At 35.1% G+C, this 23,945-nt stretch overlaps 2 protein-coding genes and 1 long non-coding RNA gene across 4 annotated transcripts in view; 1 reads left to right on the top strand and 2 right to left on the bottom strand.

The window, feature by feature from the left end:
* Window positions 1-4,214: 4,214 nt before the first annotated feature.
* On the top strand, window positions 4,215-7,721 carry LOC129422913 (Golgi-associated plant pathogenesis-related protein 1). The gene is made up of 5 exons (XM_073854420.1): window positions 4,215-4,770; window positions 4,902-4,925; window positions 5,048-5,257; window positions 7,071-7,148; window positions 7,553-7,721. The coding sequence occupies exons 2-5, from the start codon at window positions 4,919-4,921 to the stop codon at window positions 7,708-7,710; spliced, it is 453 nt and encodes a 150-aa protein (XP_073710521.1). The 5' UTR covers window positions 4,215-4,770; window positions 4,902-4,918; the 3' UTR covers window positions 7,711-7,721.
* Window positions 6,147-23,945, bottom strand: part of LOC141350066 (uncharacterized) — a 137,673-nt gene continuing 119,874 nt past the window's right edge. The window contains exon 2 of the long non-coding RNA XR_012358006.1: window positions 6,147-6,388. This is a non-coding gene — a long non-coding RNA (uncharacterized lncRNA). The remainder of the gene's footprint in view (window positions 6,389-23,945) is intronic.
* On the bottom strand, window positions 11,246-22,614 carry trim35-27 (tripartite motif containing 35-27). 2 transcript variants are annotated; one of them, XM_073854415.1, is made up of 8 exons: window positions 22,403-22,614; window positions 20,722-20,845; window positions 16,968-17,277; window positions 16,281-16,376; window positions 14,708-14,938; window positions 13,151-13,173; window positions 12,947-13,065; window positions 11,246-12,810 (listed from the first exon to the last, which is right to left on the bottom strand). In XM_073854415.1, the coding sequence occupies exons 2-8, from the start codon at window positions 20,805-20,807 to the stop codon at window positions 12,266-12,268; spliced, it is 1,410 nt and encodes a 469-aa protein (XP_073710516.1). In that variant the 5' UTR covers window positions 20,808-20,845; window positions 22,403-22,614; the 3' UTR covers window positions 11,246-12,265. The 2 variants fall into 2 exon arrangements, with proteins under 2 accessions (XP_073710516.1, XP_055035099.2); XM_055179124.2 differs by lacking the exons at window positions 20,722-20,845; window positions 22,403-22,614 and having other exon boundaries at window positions 16,968-18,013.

The raw sequence follows: 23,945 nt of genomic DNA, 5'->3' as shown, positions 1-23,945 counted from the left end.
GCATTTCTGATGTTAATCTGGAGTATAGAGTAGTATGACATCCTTTATATCTCCGAAGAGTCTTAAGTTTAATCAGATTTATAAAAGAAAGATTAGCGAGATTTACCGAATCTTTCCGATAACGAACGAAAAAATGAAGAAGGACGAGTTATTCCGTGGGAGGAGCGAGTACGAGTCATGCAACACTATACAACACTGTTTTAACTTATGATTCACTACATGTTCGTGTCATTTATATAATATGCACGCGACTATTTCCAACATAAGACAGAAGTCTTACTTACCACGTGCAACTCGTCATGACCCGGTTGGGAAAATCCAGCACATCAAACACACACGCAAAACTCCGCTGCTACCCCGGATAAAAAACTATATTCATCGTTTTCATAAGGCTGAATTTCTTCTCCTTACATACAAAAACACACTTAATCTTTCTTGCCATTGTTGAGTTTTAAAATTAAACAAAGCTGTGTCGCGTGATAAGATGGAAGTGCCCATTTAAAGAAGTGATACGTATAGAAAACCCCTGAAACGTCAGTTGGAACTGTAATCGAAAAAAACTTTCCGAAACTTGTACGAACCCTGGCGTAGTGCATTCGGCACAGAAATACTCTGTAACATGTCCAACTGCTTTTTTGACACTCTGCCTACGTTTAGCATGAGAAAACAACTCTATAACTGTGTTAATAAGTCAGAATGCTTGAAATACCATTGAACCACCCCTTTAACATTATTTCCTTGATTGAAACATATTATATGTTTTCTATTCTCCATTGTGAAGAAAATATGGGTGTATGAGATTTTCAAATTTTTTCATTCAGATTTTTTTCTGTCTGGGTACACTTTGCAACCAAATACACTGAAAGAAAAAAATGATTCATTCGATTTACTTAATTTTTTAAGGTAAGTGGTTGCAATCAATTTATTTAAGCTACAAATTTAAACAAAAGTTTTTTATTTTATTTTATTGTACTATTTTTTTTGTTTAAATGTAGCTTAAATAAATTGCAACCACTTACCTTAAAAATGGAGTAAATTGAATGAATCTTTTTTTAACTGTGCCCCGGATAAACCTCAAAGGCTACGATATTGCCTCTGCAATAGAATGACATAAAGTTACACATAGACGACAGGGTGGTAATCAAACTTTTTACAGTATTTAGCCTTCAGGTATGCCTACTACATTTCTGCATTACAGGTAAGTGATCTAAACAAAAAGTGTGACCTACTCATTATACTGTAGTACCAAAAAGTTACTTAGAACAGTGGTTCTCAAACTTTTTCCGCGTGCAGCCCCCCTTGTGTACGGTGCATTCCTTCGTGGCCTCCCCCAAAGAAAATTTATGACAAAACTGTTCTAAAATGTAACATTTTAATTAAACAAAACATATTAAGTTATATAAAGTAGTGCTGTTGGTTAGTAGCCTTATTTTTTTTTAGGTTTATTTACACAGAATTCATGAGAAATGAATGTATTTTATAAAATGTCATAAAACTGGGGGCCCCCTGGCACAATCTCGCGGCCCCCAGTTTGAGAACCACTGACTTAGAACATCATAGTAAAGGAATTTTTAAAACTGACGCTTGTCAAGCAGTGAGTTGGCTTAAGTTTTGTTTGGAGATGTCCCTAATGTAAAAAATGTAAAGAATGTTGATTTGCATATTAAACGCATGTTGCTTAAACGTAACTTGGTATGTACTTTGTGGATAAGCTACGATCAATGATGGTGCTGCCCCACAGTGGTTCTGTATATGATTTTGAACTTGGTAGTTGGTACCCATGCACTGAAAAAATCTTATATAATTCAGTTACTTCACCAATGAAGGACTCCAATTTTGCTCAACTTGGCAAACTGAATAATCTGCACAAACTATTCAAAATTAAACAAGCATACATTGCATCATGTTCAATTTGAAGGTTAATATTATGAATAAATGACTGTTTTAGTGTTGGTGAAATTTATTTAAGCTGTCGTTGTAAGTTTTCTGTTGTATTTAAAGGATATTTTTAATGGATGGTGTTTGTTGGTTGTTACCATGATAAATGTTTATTTGTTCCTAAATGATGCAACAAAATGACTAATGAAAAAGCACAAACTTGCATACAACACAAACTGCTTGAGAAGTAACTTGACCAAGAGTGTGTAATATAATAATAGGTCCAGCCAACAAAGAAATATTTAGTTTTATTATAAATTAGGTAAATATTATTATTTGGGCCAACTTGTGACTTTAACAGAACCTTTTAAGTTGGGTGGACTTCAGTACCTGTTTGTTGAAAAAACTGCTAAACAACAATTACTAAAACTAAATGCTGTTGTTGATACTTCATCAACTATTCTAAAAAATCTCAGGACATGATTTTATCTTTTCTTAGTAACTGAGATAAGAGATGAATCTTTCATACACAGAAAAACAACAATATCATATATAGTGTAGGTTACTGTACAAATTGAAAGTGTGGATTAACACTTAAAAATTAAGTTGGAAAAAAACGAAACAAAAAATTGTAAGTGTTACCAATTGAAGTAATTTTTTAAGTAGATCTATATTTCACTTTTTTACATTGTAGGCACAACAATGATGAGAAGAATACACAACATACACTTTAACATTACTTAATGCCCCAGACACAACTACAAACAATCTATCAATCCAATATGATATACTGCATTCAGTCTGTGTCATTTCTCCTGAGGCTTAATGTCCACACAAACTGAATCTGACAGCAGGTGTCTGTCTCATTGATACATTTTTCTGGAAATAAACACATGCTTTATTGCCAACACAACTAATTTAACAATTAACTAAATATATAATATGTAACTGTTATAATTATACAACTCTTGTGTGTTTTAATAAATCTATTATGTTATTTTTGTGTAAGAGTTCTGCTTTAACATCTGCTGATAAACTGGCGCCATGACAGCATCAGTTGTTTCCTTTGAACACTATAATCAAAACATACTTCTGGTTAGATGACCTAAGAAAATCACAGTGCTTTGTATGTGCAACAAATGTGACGTTACAGTAGCTACACTGATAACAAAATCAAACTTCCACCCACCAGGCCCACAGACAATCCTTGCCCGCAGACACCCGGAAAAACAACAACAACAACAACGAATTGACAAGTTATCTTAAAGGGGCCATATCTGACTTTTTCCATGTTTAAGTGCTATGATTGGGTCCCCAGCGCTTCTATCAACCTAGAAAATGTGAAAAAGATCAAACCAGTAACTTAGTTTTGGTAAGCCATTCTCTACAAGCACATGAAAAAATAGGTTGTTGAAATTTAGCTCTCCTTATGATGTCATAAGGAGCTCTTATTATAATATACCACCCCTTAATCTGCACTATCCAACCACAGCACTGCCATTTAGTGCAGAGAAAAGCACAATTGGGTTTTAATTGCAACAAACCACCATCATTGTGATTAGTGTTTGAATTTCATCAGCTCATTTGCATTTTAAATGACACACCCAAAACGGCAAATTTTTGCGCAAACCTACAAAGTGGCAATTTTAACATGCTATAATAAATTATTTATATGGTATTTTGTGCTAAAACTGCACATATGTACTCTGGGGACACCAAAGATTTATTTGACATCTTAAAAAAGTCTTGTGCCATGGCCCCTTTAAAAATCCCCTAATCCCACCCATCATGAGAACGTATTAACACAGATATTCTCAGATTTTCTTCAAAGCAAATAAACAGATTTTTCCCAAACATTTTGCGCAGACACATAAGATTAACCGGTCAACAATTTGATCTCTCAGTGAACTCACCATGAGCTCACAAGATTCTCATAATGTTGTCACAAAGTGTGGGTCACAGTGATCTAAAAGTGTAACCACACTGCGCACTCACTGTGAACTCATACTACCCATAAAGCAAATGGTATACAAAGTTCCAGATGTCGCTCAGAGAGTTAATATAGGTTTGCTAATTGGAAACTTGTTGCCGAGACGTCAGCATTTAAAGGTCCCGTTCTTTCTGTGTTTTTGCAGCTTTGATTGTGTTTACAGTGTGCAATATAACACGTGTTCATGTTTCACATGTAAAAAAAACCACAGTATTTTTCACACAATTTACTTATCTGAAGTGCTGTTTTTACTGTCCTAAAAACGGGCTGATGTCTTCCTTGTTCTTTGAAGTCCCTCCTTCAGAAATAGATATTGAGTTCTGATTGTGTAGTTTGTTTAATGTGTTGTGATTCGATAGCAGCTTAGTTTAGTGTTAGCTTAGCTGGCGACTGACATATTCCTTTGGGTGGAGTTTAGTAAAAAAACTGTTCTAGTGACGTCATTAAAGCAGGAAGTAGAGGGCTGTAGTACAAACCGTCCGTTCGCTGTATATCACATCTTTGTAAAGTGTCCTTGAGATGTTGAAAGGCGCTATTTAAAATAAACATATTATTATTATTGTCTTGGAACACGCAGGTGACGGAGCACCGAAATAACTGAAGCAATAACTGGGCAATTTCAAGATAATCTCAACACACAAAAGTGGCACAAGAATGATGCTATTGAAGCTTCCGGGGAACTACAGACACCAGTTGAGATAACTGGGACATAAAATTCTTTGGAAGGAGTGGACTTTTTTACAATGAAAGAGATGGAGCTGAGGAATGTTAATGTTTTGTCTTCAAAGGGGAGATGGGGCTGCTAAAAGTATATATACACGCACATCAACACTTGTGGACAGCTTTTCATCGACCAAAGCAGCGTCAGCAGACACATCCTTACAGCTCTACAAGAACAGAAGGTAGTATCATGAAAATGTTGAATAGTCACTTGTGATACAATTAGCATCTGTCTGCTGTGAGCACATATATGTGTATAAAAATATATTCAATGTAATCCATATTAACACACTAATTGCCTGTTTTTTTACAGTGAATTTTTAGGTGGCCATGGCAGGTGGGTCAACATTTTTTTAATATATATATTTCTACATTGTTTAAAGGTAAAATAAAAACACAATTATAGTGTTATACAATTAAAAAATAATTAAGCGCTGGTCTGTGATTGATTCTCAATAGATGAGAGCTACAAGAAAGTGTTCCTGGAGACCCACAACCAGTACAGGAGGAAACATCAAGCCCCAGACCTGAAAATGAGTGAGGCGCTGTGTAAATCTGCTCAACAATGGGCAGATCACATGCTCAGTACGAATTCCCTTGGACACAGTGACACAGACAATGGGGAAAATGTATTTTATGCTTTTAGCTCCAACCCAAAGCCGCAGACAGGTAACTTCTGCATCTTATTTAAACTTACATACACAGCTTATATATACAATTTGTAAGGGGCAAAAATCTGGCCCCATCCATCCGTTTGGCCCAACGACGGAATCCAAACGAAGGGTAATAGCTTGTTCAGTCTTTTCCGGCGCTTGCAAGTGACGTTTTGGCATTTATGCAATTTTGTATTATTATCTGACTCCAAGATAATGTTAATATTAATTGGATTGATGATTACTTTTACCAGTTACAGAATTTGGGTGGATGTTTGGTTATTCTTGTTTAGCCCTACTTGTTATTGCATCCGTTCATTCGGCTACTCATGTCGCTTTGGACTCACGCACCGGCCGTTTATTAATATTTAATAATCATGCGGGCCCACGATCACAACCAAATCAGGCTTGGTCGCTGCTAGAGGTTTGACCATATGTTCAGAAGGCCGCCTTTTATGCGTGCTCATCTCTGAACATACTTTATTTAGTCCCCATAGAGGTGCAACTTAATTATTACAATATTTATTTCTAACCAGAGGCTCACGACCACTATCATAAAACAAACTGACCGTCTTCTCCAATGATAGTTTTGTATAATCGTGCCATAACTTAATATGCAACTTAGATAGATTAATATTGAAATAACCAGAGGCTGAGGCTCATCTGATTTAGAGTGGTCAGACAACATTTACTTGTTACTCTAAACAGGAAATTAGCCTCCACGCATCTAATTTAACTTAAACTAGCGCCAAGTGCTAGTCGGATCTCCAAAATCCTCCGCTGATGTACTACTATGCCATCTAGTCTGGGATTTTGTTCCGGTACTAGCCTGATTTTCAGACGTTGCGGAAACAAGGATACATCGTAATTTACTAATCATGTCAATAACTTTCGTAGCCGCAGAATAAATCCAAACATAACAATTTATTAACCAGGTAAGGAAAAACATAATTCAGAAGCCAATTTACATTCCAATTCAAATACAAAACAAACGAAAAACCATTGCATACCTGGTAAGGAGATGAAGATCTGGTTACAGATTCCTCAAAATAAAATAAAAAGAAACATGATGCTGTATCAAAGATACAGCGTCATGGGGGTGCATTTCTAGATATCGAAAGTCCCGCCTAAATCTTGTACACATCTCCTTAAATAACCAGAGAACAAAGCATATAGGAATTTGGTACTGATTGGTTGTTGTAAAACTAAGGGCTGTCCTTAATCTGTATACAGTGGGTGAGTGGTTTATGCTTGGAATGGGAGGTGTCTATTAACATTGAATGAAGTTTCACATATACTTTAACATTGTATTCTGTTGTTATATGGGTCAGACCATTGTAACCACTTGCAATGAGATATTTCAATGAAAAACAAATAAGATACAGATTTTAGATTCTTTGTGCATGTAGCATTTCATATACAGTTTGCTTTGAGACAATAAGAATACAAATGTATGACACCCTAAAGGTGTGTCTTTGAAACCCAAATGTTTCTCAGTGGGAAGTCCACTGTGAATCGTAGAGAGTTGCTTTCCCGAGCACTCACGTTGCCCCCATGCAGTATCCTTTGGGGAGGTGCTATATTTATTCAGGAAATTGTCTTACACAATCAAACTGAAAATTATTCAAATTATTTTGATATTTTTACTAGTGGGTGCAGGACACTATACACTTTGATCTGACTGTGTTTTGCTTAAGTGTTATTTTTTTAATCTAAGATTAATTTATTCTGACAGTTAATTACAGTCATACATTATTTAAATTATAATGAATAAACTGTGATAATGTGTGAAATGTTTATGGTGTCTGAGTAAATGGTTTGTATTTTAGGTAAAGAGGCTGTAGACAGTTGGTATAGCGAGATTAAAGATTACAACTTTGAAAAATCAGGATATCAACCAGAGACAGGTATTGAAAATTTGGTAAAACTTTAAAATAAGTTTGCATTTGTTAACATAAGTTAATGCAGTAACATGAACTATAATTTTGAACAATACTTCTACATCATGTATTCATCTTATTAAAGTTCTTTTCAGCATTTCCTATATTTTAAAATTTTATATTTTAACTGTTAACATTAGTTAATGCACCATGAACTAACATGAATACTGTAACTATTGGCATTAACAAAGATACAATTGTTCATTGTTAGTTCATGCTAATGAATTTCCTAATGTTAACAAATACCTGTAAGGTGTTACTGAAAATTTCAGAGCTATTAACAATTAATACAATGTCATTAATTTTCAGAAAACTATTTTTTCTTCCTTATAGTTGTAATTTCTTTCTTTTATATTGTATATAATTTGCAGGACACTTTACCCAAGTTGTGTGGAAATCAACTACAGATCTTGGAGTAGGAATGGCTACTGATGGAAACACTATTTTTGTTGTTGGTCAATACAGTCCTGCTGGAAACATAACCAATGCTGGTTACTATGAGAGAAATGTTCTACCTGCATGCGAATAATGATTCATTTCTTTCTTCTTGCCTTTAATTGTTTTACATTGTAAACATGAAATATATAACGAATTGTGAAATTAATTCTTAACTCAAATCTATTGAAAATATATTTTGTATAATGAGTACATTTGTATGTATGCATAATCTAAAATTAAAACATTAAAACATGATCATTGGTGTCACCAAAATTTTTCTGTTGGTTTTGTTACTGTATCTCCCTATACCATCACGAAAAACACTAAATATCCTGCCATTATTTACAGTGCATATCATCTAAAATATTCAGACAATCTCTCTCTCTCTCTCTCTCTCTGGGGGTACATTTTATAAGTTTCTATGCTCCACTGTGAATAAAGTATGGGTTTATGAGATTAGATTTTTCCGACAGGGTATAGTTTTTAAGCAAATAATGGTGTCCCGGATAAACCTCAAAGGCTATGATATTGCCTCTGCAATAGTACTGCTTTGCTGCATGTGCCTATTCGGCAGGCAAGGGATCTGCACAAAATTTTTTCATTATTCTCTTTCTTTTGAAACAACATATGTGACAAAAATACATTTGCATTAAAGAGTCCAAAAAATCTGAAAGAGAACATTATGGGTGTCCTTAAAACTAATGAGTGTACTGGAGCCATAATCCTTAAAGGAGTAGTTCACCCCAAAATGGTGCCCATTGACTTGACCATAATAATTTTTATTCCTAATATGAAGGGTCAACAGGGTATATGCTTCCCTATTCTTGTTAATAGATCGCTAGGATTTATCTCTCACATACATTCAGATAATAGAATAAAGAAGAACATAACACAAATAATAATACTAAGAATAACAATAACAAGCTACAATAGCACATACCGGCAACCGGAATTGATCAACCCAGTTTTCCGGTTTGGTCAAGTGATGTTTGACATATACCGTATGGACCTCAGTTTTGTGGTGGACTACTCCTTTAACCTCTTCAAATATGGCTCAGGTTAAAATCCACTCAACCAGCCCCCACTAGTGGTTGGAAACGACAACGCACAACTAAAGAAAAAAACAATCCCAGCTGCCTTTTCCCCTAAATACCACTCAACAAAAAAAACCCACACAAACAAGCATGTTTCTTTTGGAACAGTGCAAGTCTGATCACGCTTTGGATAAAGATCATAGGCTACAATAGTGCCCCAAGTATGACAGCAAAGACCATGATCATGCGCACATACAGTATGTGGACAAAAAATGACAGGGTGGGAATCAAACTTTTAACAGTATTTAGCCTTCATGTATACCTACTACATTTCTGCATGACAGGTAAGTGATCTGCACAAAAAGTATAGACCTCTCATTATAGTACAAAAAGTTACTTAGAAAGAACATCAAGGAATTTTTAAACTAACGCTTGTCAAGCAATGAGTTGGCTAAGGTTTTGTTTGGCTTAACAATTGTGGAGACGTCTCTAATGTAAAAATTGTTTTTACCTTACTTTTGAACCACAAGTTTTAGTTTGAGTCCTTGTCGTACAATCAAGTTACAAAGTATAGCAATTTTAAGTCTGATCACTAGAGGGAGCCAGAGTCCTATATTCATACTGTGACGTGAGCACGCATAACAAACATTAGAAGACATACCAGAACTTCTTAGTTGTGCTGTGCAGCCTCAGTGTTGATCACTTGTTGGTTTGAAGTTAGTAGCAGCATTGTGATTTGCCAGGACTTACCATTTATTACAGTATTTTTTCCAGATCCTTGAGTGTTGAAAAAACTTGGGCTACACATTAATGCAATATTGTGTTGTGCAATGCATGTTATCTGAGTACATTACATAGGCTACTTGGATTGGGCAAACACATTTATCCAAAGTAACTTATAGTGCATTCAAGCTATACATTTTATCAACGTCTGTTCTCTGGGAATCAAAGCTACAATTTTTACGCTACTATCACAATACTCCCAGTTATACATTACTGCAAAAGATGTTAGTTTACAACAAGTATTAATAAGTGTGCATATTGTTGAATCTTTGAGAAGCCTTGTGTTAAACATTAGTTTTTTGTAGCTGTGTATTTTCTGCATGTTCTATGAAAGCAACAATGATGATTTCTCAAACTCAAAACTGTGAATAAAAAATATTCTTGATCAAAAGAGTAAATTGTGGAAGTGATATACTTGCTTAAAATAATTCCACATTGAATTGTATTATTTTAATCAAAATCAATGTCTTTATTCATAAATATGTCCTTGTTGGTGTCAAATGACCTCTGCCAGTGATCTTTTCTTTGTAAGCTTAGAATATCTTCTCTTTACTTACATTGAACGGGTAAGTCCAAGGAGGCTTCCATGTCGTTCCGCCGTATTGATAAACTATAATAGCAGAGAGGGACAAAAAGCATTTGCCTAAACGCGTTTTCATTCAGAACACGTGAACCAGCTGCAACGGACAAGGAGAGCAGCGATAACATAACGTCTACCGTAGTTGAAACACACATTTGGAAAGGGGAGGCGCTAGAAAGCACTGTTCGTTTGAATGCAAAATACAATTCCACCACTGGATGGGGGTAAATCCTACTTATTGCCCCTTTAAATAAAACATTACTTAAAATCACTGTGTAGATTTTTAGCGGCATCTAGTGGTGAGACTGCAAATTGCAACCAACAGCTCAGTCCACAGCTCACCCCTTGCTTCACGCATAGTAAAGCTACAATAGCTGCCACAGGACAAACACGTCGTCGTCTGAGACAACGTTGTGACAAAACACACTCTATAAAACATTTTGTCCGTTTAGGGCTACTGTAGAAACATGGCTGCGACTTCCATGTAAGGGGACCCGCGGTGTATGTAGATAAAAACAGCTCATTATAAAGTAATAAAAACAATGCAGTTCATTATGTAAGGTCACCATAATATAGTTATGCATATTATATTGCATTTCTGTCAAGATATATTTCTAAAAGTTACACAATGCACCTTTAATTACATAATTCCATTGCTGTTTTTTGTTCAGTTAATGCTTTTAAGTGGCGGTTTCCATGTCCCAGACTAAACTGCATGTCTGAGCTGCTTTAATTTAAATACACCTTGTACTGATATATCTTAACATGTACCATTGTTGTGTCTCAAGATGCACACCTGCTTTGCTTTTTGTAAGGTTTGTTTGTAAAAACCGGACAGGGATTAGCTTAAACCAGGACTAGGCCTTGGTTTTATTAGGAAATATAACAAAGGGCACTGATGTATTTTTAAGAAATGCCAATGCTATTTTTTTTGTTTGGAGTCAGCTCTTACATTTATTTTAGTCTAGGACATGTCCCCTTATTGAAGTTTTAAAGCATGTTATGTAGAAACTTTCAAAATGTTTTCTAAAATTTCTCACATGGCAAGTACACAAATATTAATTGCCTGTTTTGCATTAAACTACCGGTGGTACTGGTGTAACCGGTGTCTAGTTAAGAGTCATCCAGTAGTCCCATGTTGGTATTTGTACATAACTTTGTCTTTCAGAGGGCATTCATTAAAACAACATCACAGGTGCTAAAATAACATGTCAGGAGTTACGCTCTAATTACAGTCATTGTGTTGCCTTTTTATTAGAAGTTCAGAAGCAGAAGTAAAATGCCAAAGAGCATGTAAAGCCAAAATGAGATTGACAAGTTTTACAGCAGAGGCCATAAAAAGGCACTTAAAATGCTTGAGGATAATCATGCACTTAATTACAATTCAAATTCTCTTTAAAGTCTGATTATTCAGCTATCAGTACTGTTTGTAATGAAGTATTTAAGATTTAGTTTTCTACACAGTTTGCTATTGATTGTTTGATATGCAATATTACTGACTATTTTAAATGTGACCAAACCAGAAGTTTAAACTTAACCGAAGCTCAGGAAAAACATCACCGTAAGAAAGAGAAATGGTATAAGTGTGTCAAATATGTTAACTAAGAAATTAGATGAAACAAAGAAAAACATGAAGCACAATGTTTGCATAATGCCTCAGGGTAACAAACCTCTTTTCATTTTGCAAACATAAAATGGAAATAATAAAGGAGTTACTTAAAAAATGTGTAAAGTATATAATTTACAGGATATGCAAAAAATTCAAAGAATTGCACCAAAGATAATGCTCGGACACACGTGCCAAAAATGTTGTTTGTATGTCAACAGTTTCCAAATGAAAGACTTTGATGGTTTGGAGGTATTGCAATATTTCAGCCAGACAGAGTCACATTTGTCACGCTACACAAATTATTTGCATACACTGAAAAACATGATTCATTCAATTTACTCAATTTTTTAAGGTAAGTGGTTGCAATCAATTTATTTAAGCTACATTTAAACAAAAGTTTTTTATTTCATTTTACTTTACAATTTTTTTTTTTTGTTTAAACGTAGCTTGATCAAATTGATTGCAACCACTTACCCCAAAAAAATTTAGAAAGTTGAATGAATAATTTTTTCAGTGTAGTAGACATAACTTAAATTTTAAATCAACAGTTAACATAAAAATCTGTACTTACAGCTATAAACAAAAATACAAAAATATTTGATTTTTTGAGAAAAAAACTTCAAAAACTCGACCTTCATCTTTATGCTTCCTCTGTTCCTGTGACAGGCGCTTTAACCGGCAAGATCCTAAGCGCTTCAGACGGACACACGTTACAAAAGTACGGAAAGACTCTTTCAGTGAACGTATGCCTGAACGTGTGGATATGAGCGTTAGTGAGAAGATTAAAAAAGGACATTTCTCCACTGTCCCAGTTCAGATGGACTCTGATTCGCTGGACTTTCTGTTTTAATGTGAGGGGCATCAAGACTTCCCCCGATACTCCCTGGCCATATTTCCCATTGTGATAAGCTATACGCCATAAACCGGAACTGGGTGGATGATCTCTTGTCTTGATGGCAGACTCAGAGATCATTCCCAAAGCCCAGGTTGTGTTGTCCCCAACCTCAACGTCCCAGTAGTGCGCCCCAGAGCAGAACCCTTCGGAGCCCAGGACACTAGTGTACCCCTCGCATGTTTCTGTGTTATCTTGTGCCTGTTGACTCCATGGACCGAACATCACATCGGTCAGACTGTCTGAAAGGTGTAGGCATGGGTGAGCAGTGTTGGGGTCCAGGATAACAGGAGCTGTATGGAACAAGAGAATAAATCAGATGAATAACTTTTAAAATACTAGTTGTAATCTAGATTCATATTCAGAGACTATGACTATTTGCTCCACAGAATAAAGATTTACTCAAATTATACCTTAAATTGCACTCACTGTATTTAGTGACAGTCATCATTTTCTGCAAAACTCTGAACTTCAGATTTCCCAGATGCTTTGCCACATTTACCGATACTTCTGGAAGCTTCTCTAGACATGGACCTGTAGACTGAGTACTGTAAGAACATCCACAGTGAGACTGTGCTTCATCTGAGGTCACCACATAAACAGAAAATACAACCAAAGAACAAAGCATCTCACCGTTCACATGGACCTCTGTAGTTCTTGTAGAAATAAAGACAATAAAAACAAGAATAAATAAAAAAATTGTGTCATTAAAAATGCATTTTAATAATAAATACATTTCAGATATTGTTTACATTTGCATTTGCAGACGCTTTATCCAAAGCAATTTACAGTGCTTTCATGCCATACATTTACATATTTGTTCATTGGGAATTAAACCATCAACCTTTGCACTGCTAATGTAAGCCATTTAGCCATTAATTAAATCGGCTGGTTCGTAACTTAATTAGGAAATGCATAATAATTTGTTTAAAATGGCAAGACTAGTCTAACATTTGACATTAATGACACAAATGAAAGATCAGTTACAGTGGCATTTTCTGTCAAAATGTAACCCTGAATTTTTATTAATTTGAAACCTATTACATTTCTTTTATGCCGAAAAATCATTAGGATATTAAAGGGATAGTTCACCCCAAAATGAAAATTCTGTCATCATTTACTCACTCTCATGTTGTTACAAATCCGCACAAATCCATTTGTTCTGACAAACACGAAGGAAGATATTTTGGGAAATGTTTGTAACCAAACCATTCGTGGACGGCATTTACTTCCATAGTATTATTTTTTCCTGCTACGGAAGTGAATGGGGTCCACGAATGGTTTGGTTACAAATATTTCTCAAAATATCTTCCTTCGACTTTACCAGAACAAATAAATGTATGCGGGCCTGCAACAACATGAGAGCAAATGACGACAGAATTGTCATTTTTATGTGAACCATCCCTTTAATGGTGCATTCCCACCAGCCACAGTAGAGGCGGCAAAACGTGCTATTCGCGCGTAGTTGGACACTTGAACATTTGAGTTCACTAGCGCCATTTGCGCGTGAAAGCCGCACATGAAATTTTAGTCATTCGAGACATTTGCACGGAAATTCGCGTCATTGGAGGGGCTTCTGCGACTCCGCTGAGACTCCGCCACTCCGCTCGCTTCCTGTAATCACGTCACTACCACAGCAAGGTCCTCATTGGTTAACGCGGCGCGGAAATCTGCCGAAGTTCATATTTTTCAACTAAATTTTTGCAACGCTCAATTCGCGTAGAACGCGCCATCCGTGACGCGCGTTACGCGCCATTTGCGCCGCGCTTAACGTGTGTACCACGCTGCAGGATGCCTAATCGCGTCTTTGCATTGACTTAACATGTAAATCACTTGCGCTTGCCGCGTCTACCGCGTCTGGTTTAAACCTTGCATAAGTAGCCTAAAGATCACATTCAGATATTTTGTAAATTTCTTACTGTGAATATATTAAAAAATATTTTGTTAGTGGATGCAGTTGCTAATAACTTATTTGAACAACTTACATTTTCTCATTTTTTTTTATTTTGCACCCTTAGATTCCAGATCAGTCAAATAGTTTTCTGGTAAGGTTTACATCTACATTTCGAAACATTTACCCTCATGACTGGTTTTGTGGTCCAGGGTGACAAATGTGTTTTTCCTAAACTCCATTGTGTCAAATGTAGAATAAAACTCAAAATAATTAACTGGACTAAAAGGTGGCCTTACCAGCAGAAATGAGATGTCTTGTGACTCTATCTCTTCTTCAGTAGCTTTAATTTTCTCTATGAGAGATAAAAGTTCATTGTTAATCTTTAGTATTTGCTCATCTAATATCTTCATCTTCTGTTCCTCCTCTTCCTTCAGAGCAGCAATCCTCATTTCCTCTTCATCCCTTAAAAATTGGTGAAGGTCATTGAATTCCCTCTTAATGTGTGTTTCTGTTTTCTTGACTTGACTCTGTAAGAAGATGGCAAAAAGATAAAGTTTGAGAAATTGTTACACTCTTAACCTGAATAAGATGACTTTACTAAAAAAATTGAGTGGAAGCCTATTGCACTAAATCATTTTAGTTTCGTTTTTTAGGGTGAAACTAAACAGTTTAAGTTGTATTAGAACCTTTGGGTGTAGCAGACACATCAAGTTGGCATTATTAGTCTTTACTAAAAAGCATTAGTTATGCACATTATGCACATTATGATATAAGCATATGTTTTATAAAATAACTATTAAGTTTAAAAAAACATGTACATTTAACTTAAAATTTCTAGTTCAGTAAATTTAATTTTAAGTTGATCTAATTTGTAATATCATTTGCTCTGTCCAACATCTTCAGTATTTCTGTTTTATTTATATTACTTACACGGTATTATAACACAAAATTCATGACTGACTATAAGTAATTCACTGAATAAACTTGCGTTCTCCACAGAAACACATACAAAACAATTTTTTTGACATGCATTGTTAGTACTGTGAAGACAAAATACAACAAAAAGTGCTGAACAGGGTTCATGTAAGTAAACACTGATCACCTAAAGATGATTTCACAAAATTATAATTTACAACAAAATAACATCAATAATATAAGAGCTTAAACCTCAATGACATTTTATTAACAAATAAAGTTCTTATCAGTTCTTATTATGTGATAAAGCATAAATTATCAACATATTAATTGGCAAAGGATTATGGGTATTGCTCACAACATGTACTTATAATTTTAAGTTCAGTTTACTTGAATGTTTTACTTTAATACATTTTGTACGCTTAAAAGTTTAAGAAACTAAAATTTTTAAGCATAGGCCAAAACACAAATATTAAAGGAAAACACCACTGTTTTTCAATATTTTACTATGTTCTTACCTCAACTTAGACAAATGAATACATACATATCTTTTTTCAAAGCGTACACTTAATCTTTGTAAAGCGCTTTGTGATTGTGTTAGCATTTAGTCTAGCCCCATTCATTCCTTAGGATCCAAACAGAGATGAATTATAAGCCACCAAACACTTCCATGTTTTCCCGATTTAAAGACTGTTACATGAGTAGTTACACGAGTAATATGGTGGCACAAAATGAAATATTTTGATTGAGTGTATGCATTGAAAAAAGATAGGTATGTATTAATTAATCTAAGTTGAGGTAAGAACATAGTAAAATATTAAAAAACTGTGGTGTTTTTCTTTAAGTGATCTTTACTTCATTGTTTAAGTAAAGACAAGATCTGGTAACAGTGTATCCCTTGTGTTTGTAAAAAATAAAAATAATAAAAATAACAGAATTTTAAATAGTATTTACCTTTATGTGCTTCGCTCTTTGATTGCAGACGAATTTCTCAGATTTTAAGAGTTTGAACTTTTCTTGTAAAGACTTCAGGTTTGTTTTGAGAGCCTCCTGCAACAGACAGAATTAAAAATGAATGTTTGGTAGTAAGATGAGTGTAACAAAGAGAATTTGAGAAAACTCCAATCCAATATTTTCTTCTAAGGACAATCTCTAAAGAGAATTTAGCTTTGTTGTCAAATTTCTTTTAAGTCAGCGTTGTTTCAAAACTGCTGTGTGTTGGAGCTCATTGCAAAACTAAAGCTCTGTTCAAAGCATCAAAAACAGCCTGATGTCTGTGACTCAGAATAAAACTTTTAATTATGATTTATTTATATGCGGTTTGGATTATGTCAACAGCCTCTACTACATCTTAATCTTCACTTATATAAGACTGGGGCTAGTTGTCACGATACAAGCACTGCATCTCGGTGACAATGAGGTTCTGAACCAAAAGTCCAAATACACGAATGCTTCTTTTTTCTTCGTCTTGAATATTTTATGCAAATTAATGACATGTTCTCATTGTGACATTTTAACACATAATGGAAAAGTACATATATTTTTTTTAAACCATTAGCAATATTCATTAATAAAACAGTACAGCAAATTATGACCATGAATTATTAAAAACAAGGCAGTGCTAGTTTTTCAAAAATTTACCTTGAGAGTCCCTGCTGTCTCATCCACAGGTCTGCATGTGTGGTTGATGTGCAAATCAGCATTCAAACACGCGCTGCACACAAGATGCTGATCCTCCAGACAGAAGAGCTCCAGTTTCTCTCCATGGAGACTACAAAAAAACTCTGTCTCTGCTGACAGACACTTCTTCTTCTCATGTAAGACAATCTCACACAGGTTCTTCAGGGCACGATTGCACGGAGGATGCTCCATGCAAAAATCTGTCCGGCATACGGGGCATATCTGGGAGCTGGTGTGAACCCAGTATTGCTCCAGACAGGCCAAACAAAAGCTATGAGAACACAGAAGAAGAACAGGATCTGTGAAGATCTCACGGCAAACAGGACAGAGAAGATGCTCCTCGAAATTATAAGCTTGAGTCCCCATGTATATAATGGTTACCAGTGTACGCTTGCCAGAATGGTGATCTTAACCCTATCGCTCGGTTAAATCTCGCTGTTCTGCTTTGCGAAGCATGACGGAGTGATTAAAATACTGTTCGGTTGTGATGTCACTCCCCCTTTAAAACAAGTTATGCCAGAATCTTTCCTAAGAATCTTTATGTTTCTTGTGTGTTTTAATAGTGTGCTTGTAATTTCATTTGAATCATATAGGATTCCACAGAAGCCAAATCTATTTCCTGGCATGATATGTGACCTATATGGGCTTCATAAGAAACAAAGATTTTGTAATAGTTAAAATTGGATCAGTGCTACTTTTTTCTTCAAAGTATTGGATTCTGGCTGACATTGAAAAGATTGTTCTGTGTCAACCTACATACAATGAAACATTCAGAAATGGTAAAAGATTTAGTCACTAAAGCTATACAAGAAAACTGATACAAATGATCCAATTTCAGCGGTTCCCCTGAAGGGAAACAGACATTTAATTATGAAAAGTAACACATTTCTGCAATCTATCTATGTGACAGGTTGGGTATTACGGCAATGATGAAACAGGCAAATAACATGAGCTTATATGCAAATTAATCTTAACTCTAAAACTGTTAAATTTAGCAGGTAAAGTTCTCTCCCCACATTGTTGTCATAAAAGCAACAATGTATTTCCTTATATGTACCATTTAGGTATATGTATGTATTTATTTTCGTAAATTTGGTATCTATTTTGGTATCTATAATTTTGGTATGCACTATTTAGTATAAAATATATGAGCGGGTGCAAAGCTGTACTTTTTTAAAAGAGTACAGCCCCAGTGACAACCATTTGTTCTGACAGTGTTGAACACACATGAGATACAAATAAACAAATTATGTTTTTTACTAAAACAATGTTATTCAATATTTGCTCAAACAATGTATTTGAGGTAAAGATCTGAGGTGTAAATCATGCATCATAATGAATATATTTAATCTTCTAAATAAGCATTTTCTGTCCTCTAGGGGGAACCACATCACTGAATGTGACTGAAATATTTTCAAGGTATTTACTACTTATACTACTTATAATTTCACATGCCTCAGGGCCCTATGAAATGACCTTATGAGAAAAAGTAGTTATCTATTGATCTGATGTACCAAAGAAGCCATTTATCAGTGGCGTTCAGCGTTCTGTAGGCGTAATGATAACAGACGCATGCTGGGGCAAAGAATAGAGGAAACAGGAAGCGTATGTAATTAATGGCTCTTCGAAGGGCTCTGTGTTATTTGGACCATGTTTGAATGACAAGTATATTGCACCCTAAATTTTAAAGCTATTTCCTAATGATCAACATGCATGGCACTCCTGTGTGATTAAGTAAAGAAATGCTATTTTATCTGTGATTAAGTGCTAAAAATGGAAGACAGAAGTGTATTAGAAATACTTTTTTAGTGACTACATACACCATGTAATTTGTACTGAACACGCCCACTTAATGCTCTAACTGTTGATGAAAGATCCAGGTCACTTCACCTCAACATTTAAATGGGATAAAAACATATTTTTAGAACAGGGGGGTTCATACACTTTTGAATAACTAATTAAATAACAATGCATCATATAAAAAACCAAGAAGTTTCCCTTCTGTCACTCACTCAACGTTGTGTCGATGATGTGACACTAGGGTCCCTATGAAAAACGGCACAGAAAATGACTGTGTTAGAAACCTTTGGCCAGGCGAAAGCCATAAGCAGAGCGTATGGGGGAGACTGCTAAGGTTAATAACATTCCATCGCAAAAGAAAAGTCGAGAGTACCATAGGGATGGAAAGGAGACTCTTACTACAGCCTAGTAAAAATACTAGCCAAGCACTGGGAAGCATCTAAGAGGCAGGTGGAGACCACAACCTACCAGTGGGAGGAATTTGTCCGAAATTCCGAATTAATGAAACAAGCTGCAAAATGGGACTCAACTAGACCCTATTAAACATTAGATAGGACCTGGATGGACAATCCTCTGTCCAACCTTTCCTGAAGAAAGGTAAGCACAGACGACACCGGACATCTCTGTGGGTCCTCGCCATGGGAGGAGCACCAGTCCACAAAAACAACATTTTAGAGACGCCGAGAAAAGGGGTTTCTAGCTTCGGTGGTGGTGGGCACCATAGCCGGTTAAAGGCCGATCAGGCCTACCATGTCCCGTCCAGGGGGTTCCAGAGGTCTGATTGAAGATGCCAAAACTTGCCCTGCCCCTGAGAAAGAAGGTCCTTCCTCCAGGGGATTCGCCAGGGGGCTGACCCTTTGACTCGGAGAGGCACGGTACTTTAAAGTACCGGCAACATGTCAGAAGTTCAGGTACATTAAAGATTAAAATTGCTTTCTGAATTGAGTCATTGTAAAAAGTGAAAACCGCTATACTTAAAAAAACTTACTTCAATTGGTAACACCTTAAAAAAATATGTTTCTAAACTAATTTTGTGCAGTGAGAGTTTGCATACTCAAGCACCAATAACATTTTCTCCATAAAATATAAAACTGTAGTTGATACTGAAAATGTGGCTGCTCAGAAGAAAGTTACTCCAAATTTCAGTCACCTCATGATTCACACTTTCCCATACAAGGGCAAAATATTCACTCCTCTTACAACAGTAATCTGAGAAAATTCCTTTTTTTGTAACACAAAAGCATTCAGGCCATTACAATCAGATACACTAACCTGTTTAAGATATTTTTGCAAGAATGTATGCCTTTCAGAACTTTGTTTTTTAGTTCATTCATCTTATTTAGTTCATGTTAAATGTGTTGAAATCATGATATCTCTTATACATAACAATGCAACACAAACAGTCATTCAGAATTAAAGTCTTAAAAATTAGTTAGTTTTGCATCTTTTAGAAACCTCTCTCTTAATATGTAAAAATAATACAATAGTGACCTTGCCTGTGAAAAAACAACTAAAGTCTACATAAAAATCATCTTACATAATGTAAATACCATTCTGTGTACTTTGATATCTTTGATATTGACTGATCAAGGCCATGTCAAAGATTTAATCAAAATGAAATTAATGGTTAACAAATTAAACTTTGATGCTCAGTTATCTCATAATTTGATTACATTAGCTTAGATTTCAGTCAGTCACAATTATTTAAATAATATACAAAAGCATGTCATTTTGAATCCTTTGGCTTTGTTTATGAATGACATATGGGTCGTCTGTGTCACTTAGGCTTATTTGTTGTAAAAGCATGGTATGTTGTTCATAAACTTCTTGGTCTTTAAATCATGTAATATGAATTCTGAAAGGCAGAATGTTGATCAAATGAGTAAGCAAGTAGGAGAAAATCAATTCATCTTACTGCTGGATCTGTGCAACACCTGCTGCCTCTCTGACAGTGACCCACAACGAGTATCTAAGCCGCCTGTCATCCTCCATACAGCTCATACCAAGCCCAGAACTTCAGACACACTCCCCAGATGGTCCTGAAGAGCTGAAAGAGGGTTGAGAGAGAGAGAGAGAGAGAGAGAGAGAGAGAGAGAGAGAGAGAGAGAGAGAGAGAGAGAGAGAGAGAGATAGAGAGAGAGAGAGAGAGAGAGAGAGAGAGAGAGAGAGAGAGAGAGAGAGAGAGAGAGAGAGAGAGCATCACCTAAATACACACTTTAAACACACAAACATACAGCATAGACAAATGTGTAATATTTATACATATTTAAACATATTTAACTTCACTTTTCAATGACTTTAAACCAAGCATCAACTACACTCTTTATTGTTTTATTACTTAATACCAAATATTTGAAAGATGACACTTTATTATCATTCTTCATAATGAAAGCCCCCGACTTTTAATTTTAAGAGAAACTTCTGTGTCTAAACATTTTGTGGCCACTGTAAAACTAATCATTGTAGTTTTTCTCTCTCTTTTTATAAATTTGACCATATTTTTTATGTAAATATATTCATTTCTTTCCTTCATAATTATCATTTTTGCCAGGTCATGCTCCAAACATCCGGTAATTACTGTATAAGAGAGTATAGTGCCAGCGTCTGGTCTCAGCGAGCGTGCCAGAAATCATTTTCTGATGGACGACTGGGACTCAGATGATGGATTTCCTCCGTTGAATCTCTGCATGAGCAACATCATTAATCACAGGAGTAATATCATCTGTGAGATGTAAATGAACTCGGGCTTGTTATAGGTCTGGTTAAAGCTTTGGTTTGACATCAGACAGTGGTATCAGGATAACATAACATCACTGTGCCGTGGAGCAATTTTTACCACATCTGCCTATGGGGATGATCTGTCGTCTTTTTGATTAAAATTTATATGCGTTTAAAAATTCTTATTGGTAAACTAAAAATGTACTTTGCCGTTAAATATGAAAACACACTCATCTTATGGGTCAATCTTTGAAAACTTGTCAAGAAATAAGAAATACATGTCTTATACATATAATAATCATAAGTATGGACATAGTACATATTACGGCTTTACCAGCATACTGCTTTTACCTTAAAATGAAATAAATGAAACTTAAAAACTAATTTCTACAACATATAATTTGATGTTTTCATTTATTATGTAATTGTTTTATCGTTTTTTAAAAGGTTGTTTTGACAGGGCCTGAAACATTAAATTCTGTCTGACAAGTAAAATGGGAGATAAGTTCTTACTCAAAATAATCTTTATGATGTAATATTTGTGTACATGAGGGTGCTTCACACAGCATGAAATTATTTATGAAACATTCAAAGCACAACAGAAATTTTATTTAGCCTTTTATGGCTTTATGCTTCACATAACATTTATTTATAAGGAATCCCTTGATTTTGCTTTTGTTATGTTTGTGTTTAGATTTTGGGATGGGCTGACTGAGTCATATTTTCATCATACAATGAACTGGCAAGAGACTAATAATAGTGAACAAAGCTTATAAATAAAGACAAAGAGCAGTGTTATCTTCTCTCAAGTAACTTTTTTTTGCAAAAGAACACAATTTACAGTGTTAACAAAAGAAATATTTATATGCATTACTTACGCTGGAAGAACAGGGAATCCAGTCAGTTGTGATGAGAATTATGAGTTCAGTTGCAGGGAGGTAAACACAGGTCTGGTGTTTAAATCCGTAGGAAGCTCAGCCAGACATCACACTGACCTGATAACTAATATGACCACGAGCTGTGGGATTTCAAACCCACCTGCAAAACAAACATACAGGAAATTTACAGCTCTCTGCAAGATTTTAGGAGATTTATGAGACCACTTTGATGTATAAAAACAACAACTTTTCAGAATCTAAAAATTGGACGTTTAATTCTTAATTCGTGCAGATTTGTTTAGTTCTTTTAGTTGCTTTATTTTATTAACTTTAAAGTAGGGATGCACCGATAGGATTTGTTTGGGCCGATACCGATGCCGATTTAAACAGACAACTTCTGGCCAATAACGATGCCGATACCGATATTAAACACTTGTATACAATACTATACAGTTGGTCTATTAGCAAGTTTATTTCTGCATCAAATTATTTTTACTGAACATGGATTGGATCTAATTAACATTCAACTGACCAACATAATAAGAGAGGCACAAATTAAGCTAAAACAAATATAATAAGACAGCATGACAACCTTCAAAGGTGGTTTTTGCTATTCAGCATTTATTTGATAAACAACATTAACTCATTTTTTACATCTAATGGATTTCTTTATGCAGTTAATTAATAAACGATCGGTATCGGCCTTTCTCGTGCTATTGCCGATATGCCGATGGTTTCAAATTCATCAAAAATCGGCCGATAAATATCGGCGGCCGATACATCGGTGCATCACTACTTTAAAGTAAACATGACACAACCTTCTCAGACTTTTTTAATGTGATGTATACACTGTTTTTGAGTGAAACAAGATTATTCAAGAATAAATTTAACACAGAACAGGACTTTGGTTTCACCAAAGCATTGAGAAAAGTAAACATGGTAAATTTAACTTGGTAGTTTACTCTAAAGGACTGAATTTTAGAAAGGCCGTATATGAGTCATACTACAGAACTAGTGTAAAATTATGTAACCCCAAATATATGAATTCATGTAATAACTTTAAATATAGTGGTTTATATATTCTTTACTATTAAGTGGCATAGAAAAGAATGTTTTTTTAATATATATTTTAAAAACACCTCATCCTAATATACATTTTTAAGTCTAAATGAATTGAAGCTTTGATTTTCTGGTCAGCTTTAAAAATATTTTTAAAGAATTAATATTTTGTAAATAGGAAAACCGCTGTCCTCCATTTTTTGTCAATATCGAAAAACACACAAACAGTCTCTCTCCACTGTCAGAAAGGTAAAAAAGCTGGAGCTGAACCTTTCAAAAGTACACCTTTGTTCCTAAAGGGTGCACACACCTCAAACTAGTACCTCAAAAGTACATATCTGTACCTGAATGGTATATGGGACTGTCCCAGTGACAGCTTTTGATCATTTCTCTGACAGTGTTGAGTTAAGCAGTTAACTAATGTTTTGTAATTTTTGCTAAACAAAGATTAGTATTATAAATGTGTTCAATTGTTTTAAAAATA

This window comes from Misgurnus anguillicaudatus, chromosome 16 (genome assembly GCF_027580225.2).
Source record: "Misgurnus anguillicaudatus chromosome 16, ASM2758022v2, whole genome shotgun sequence".
Taxonomy (NCBI): Eukaryota; Metazoa; Chordata; class Actinopteri; order Cypriniformes; family Cobitidae; genus Misgurnus; species Misgurnus anguillicaudatus.
This window is presented reverse-complemented; position numbering and strand designations above follow the sequence as displayed.

Excerpts from the sequence above, each read along its gene's own strand:
- LOC129422913 (XM_073854420.1), top strand. Across the intron at positions 5,258-7,070 it reads CAACCCAAAGCCGCAGACAG|GTAAAGAGGCTGTAGACAGT; the intron begins GTAACTTCTGCA and ends TTTGTATTTTAG. Across the intron at positions 7,149-7,552 it reads AGGATATCAACCAGAGACAG|GACACTTTACCCAAGTTGTG; the intron begins GTATTGAAAATT and ends TATAATTTGCAG.
- trim35-27 (XM_055179124.2), bottom strand. The coding sequence starts at position 17,372 with ATGGGGACTCAAGCTTATAATTTCGAGGAGCATCTTCTCTGTCCTGTT. Across the intron at positions 14,939-16,280 it reads AAAGAGCGAAGCACATAAAG|AGTCAAGTCAAGAAAACAGA; the intron begins GTAAATACTATT and ends ATCTTCTTACAG. Across the intron at positions 12,811-12,946 it reads GATGACTGTCACTAAATACA|CTCCTGTTATCCTGGACCCC; the intron begins GTGAGTGCAATT and ends TGTTCCATACAG.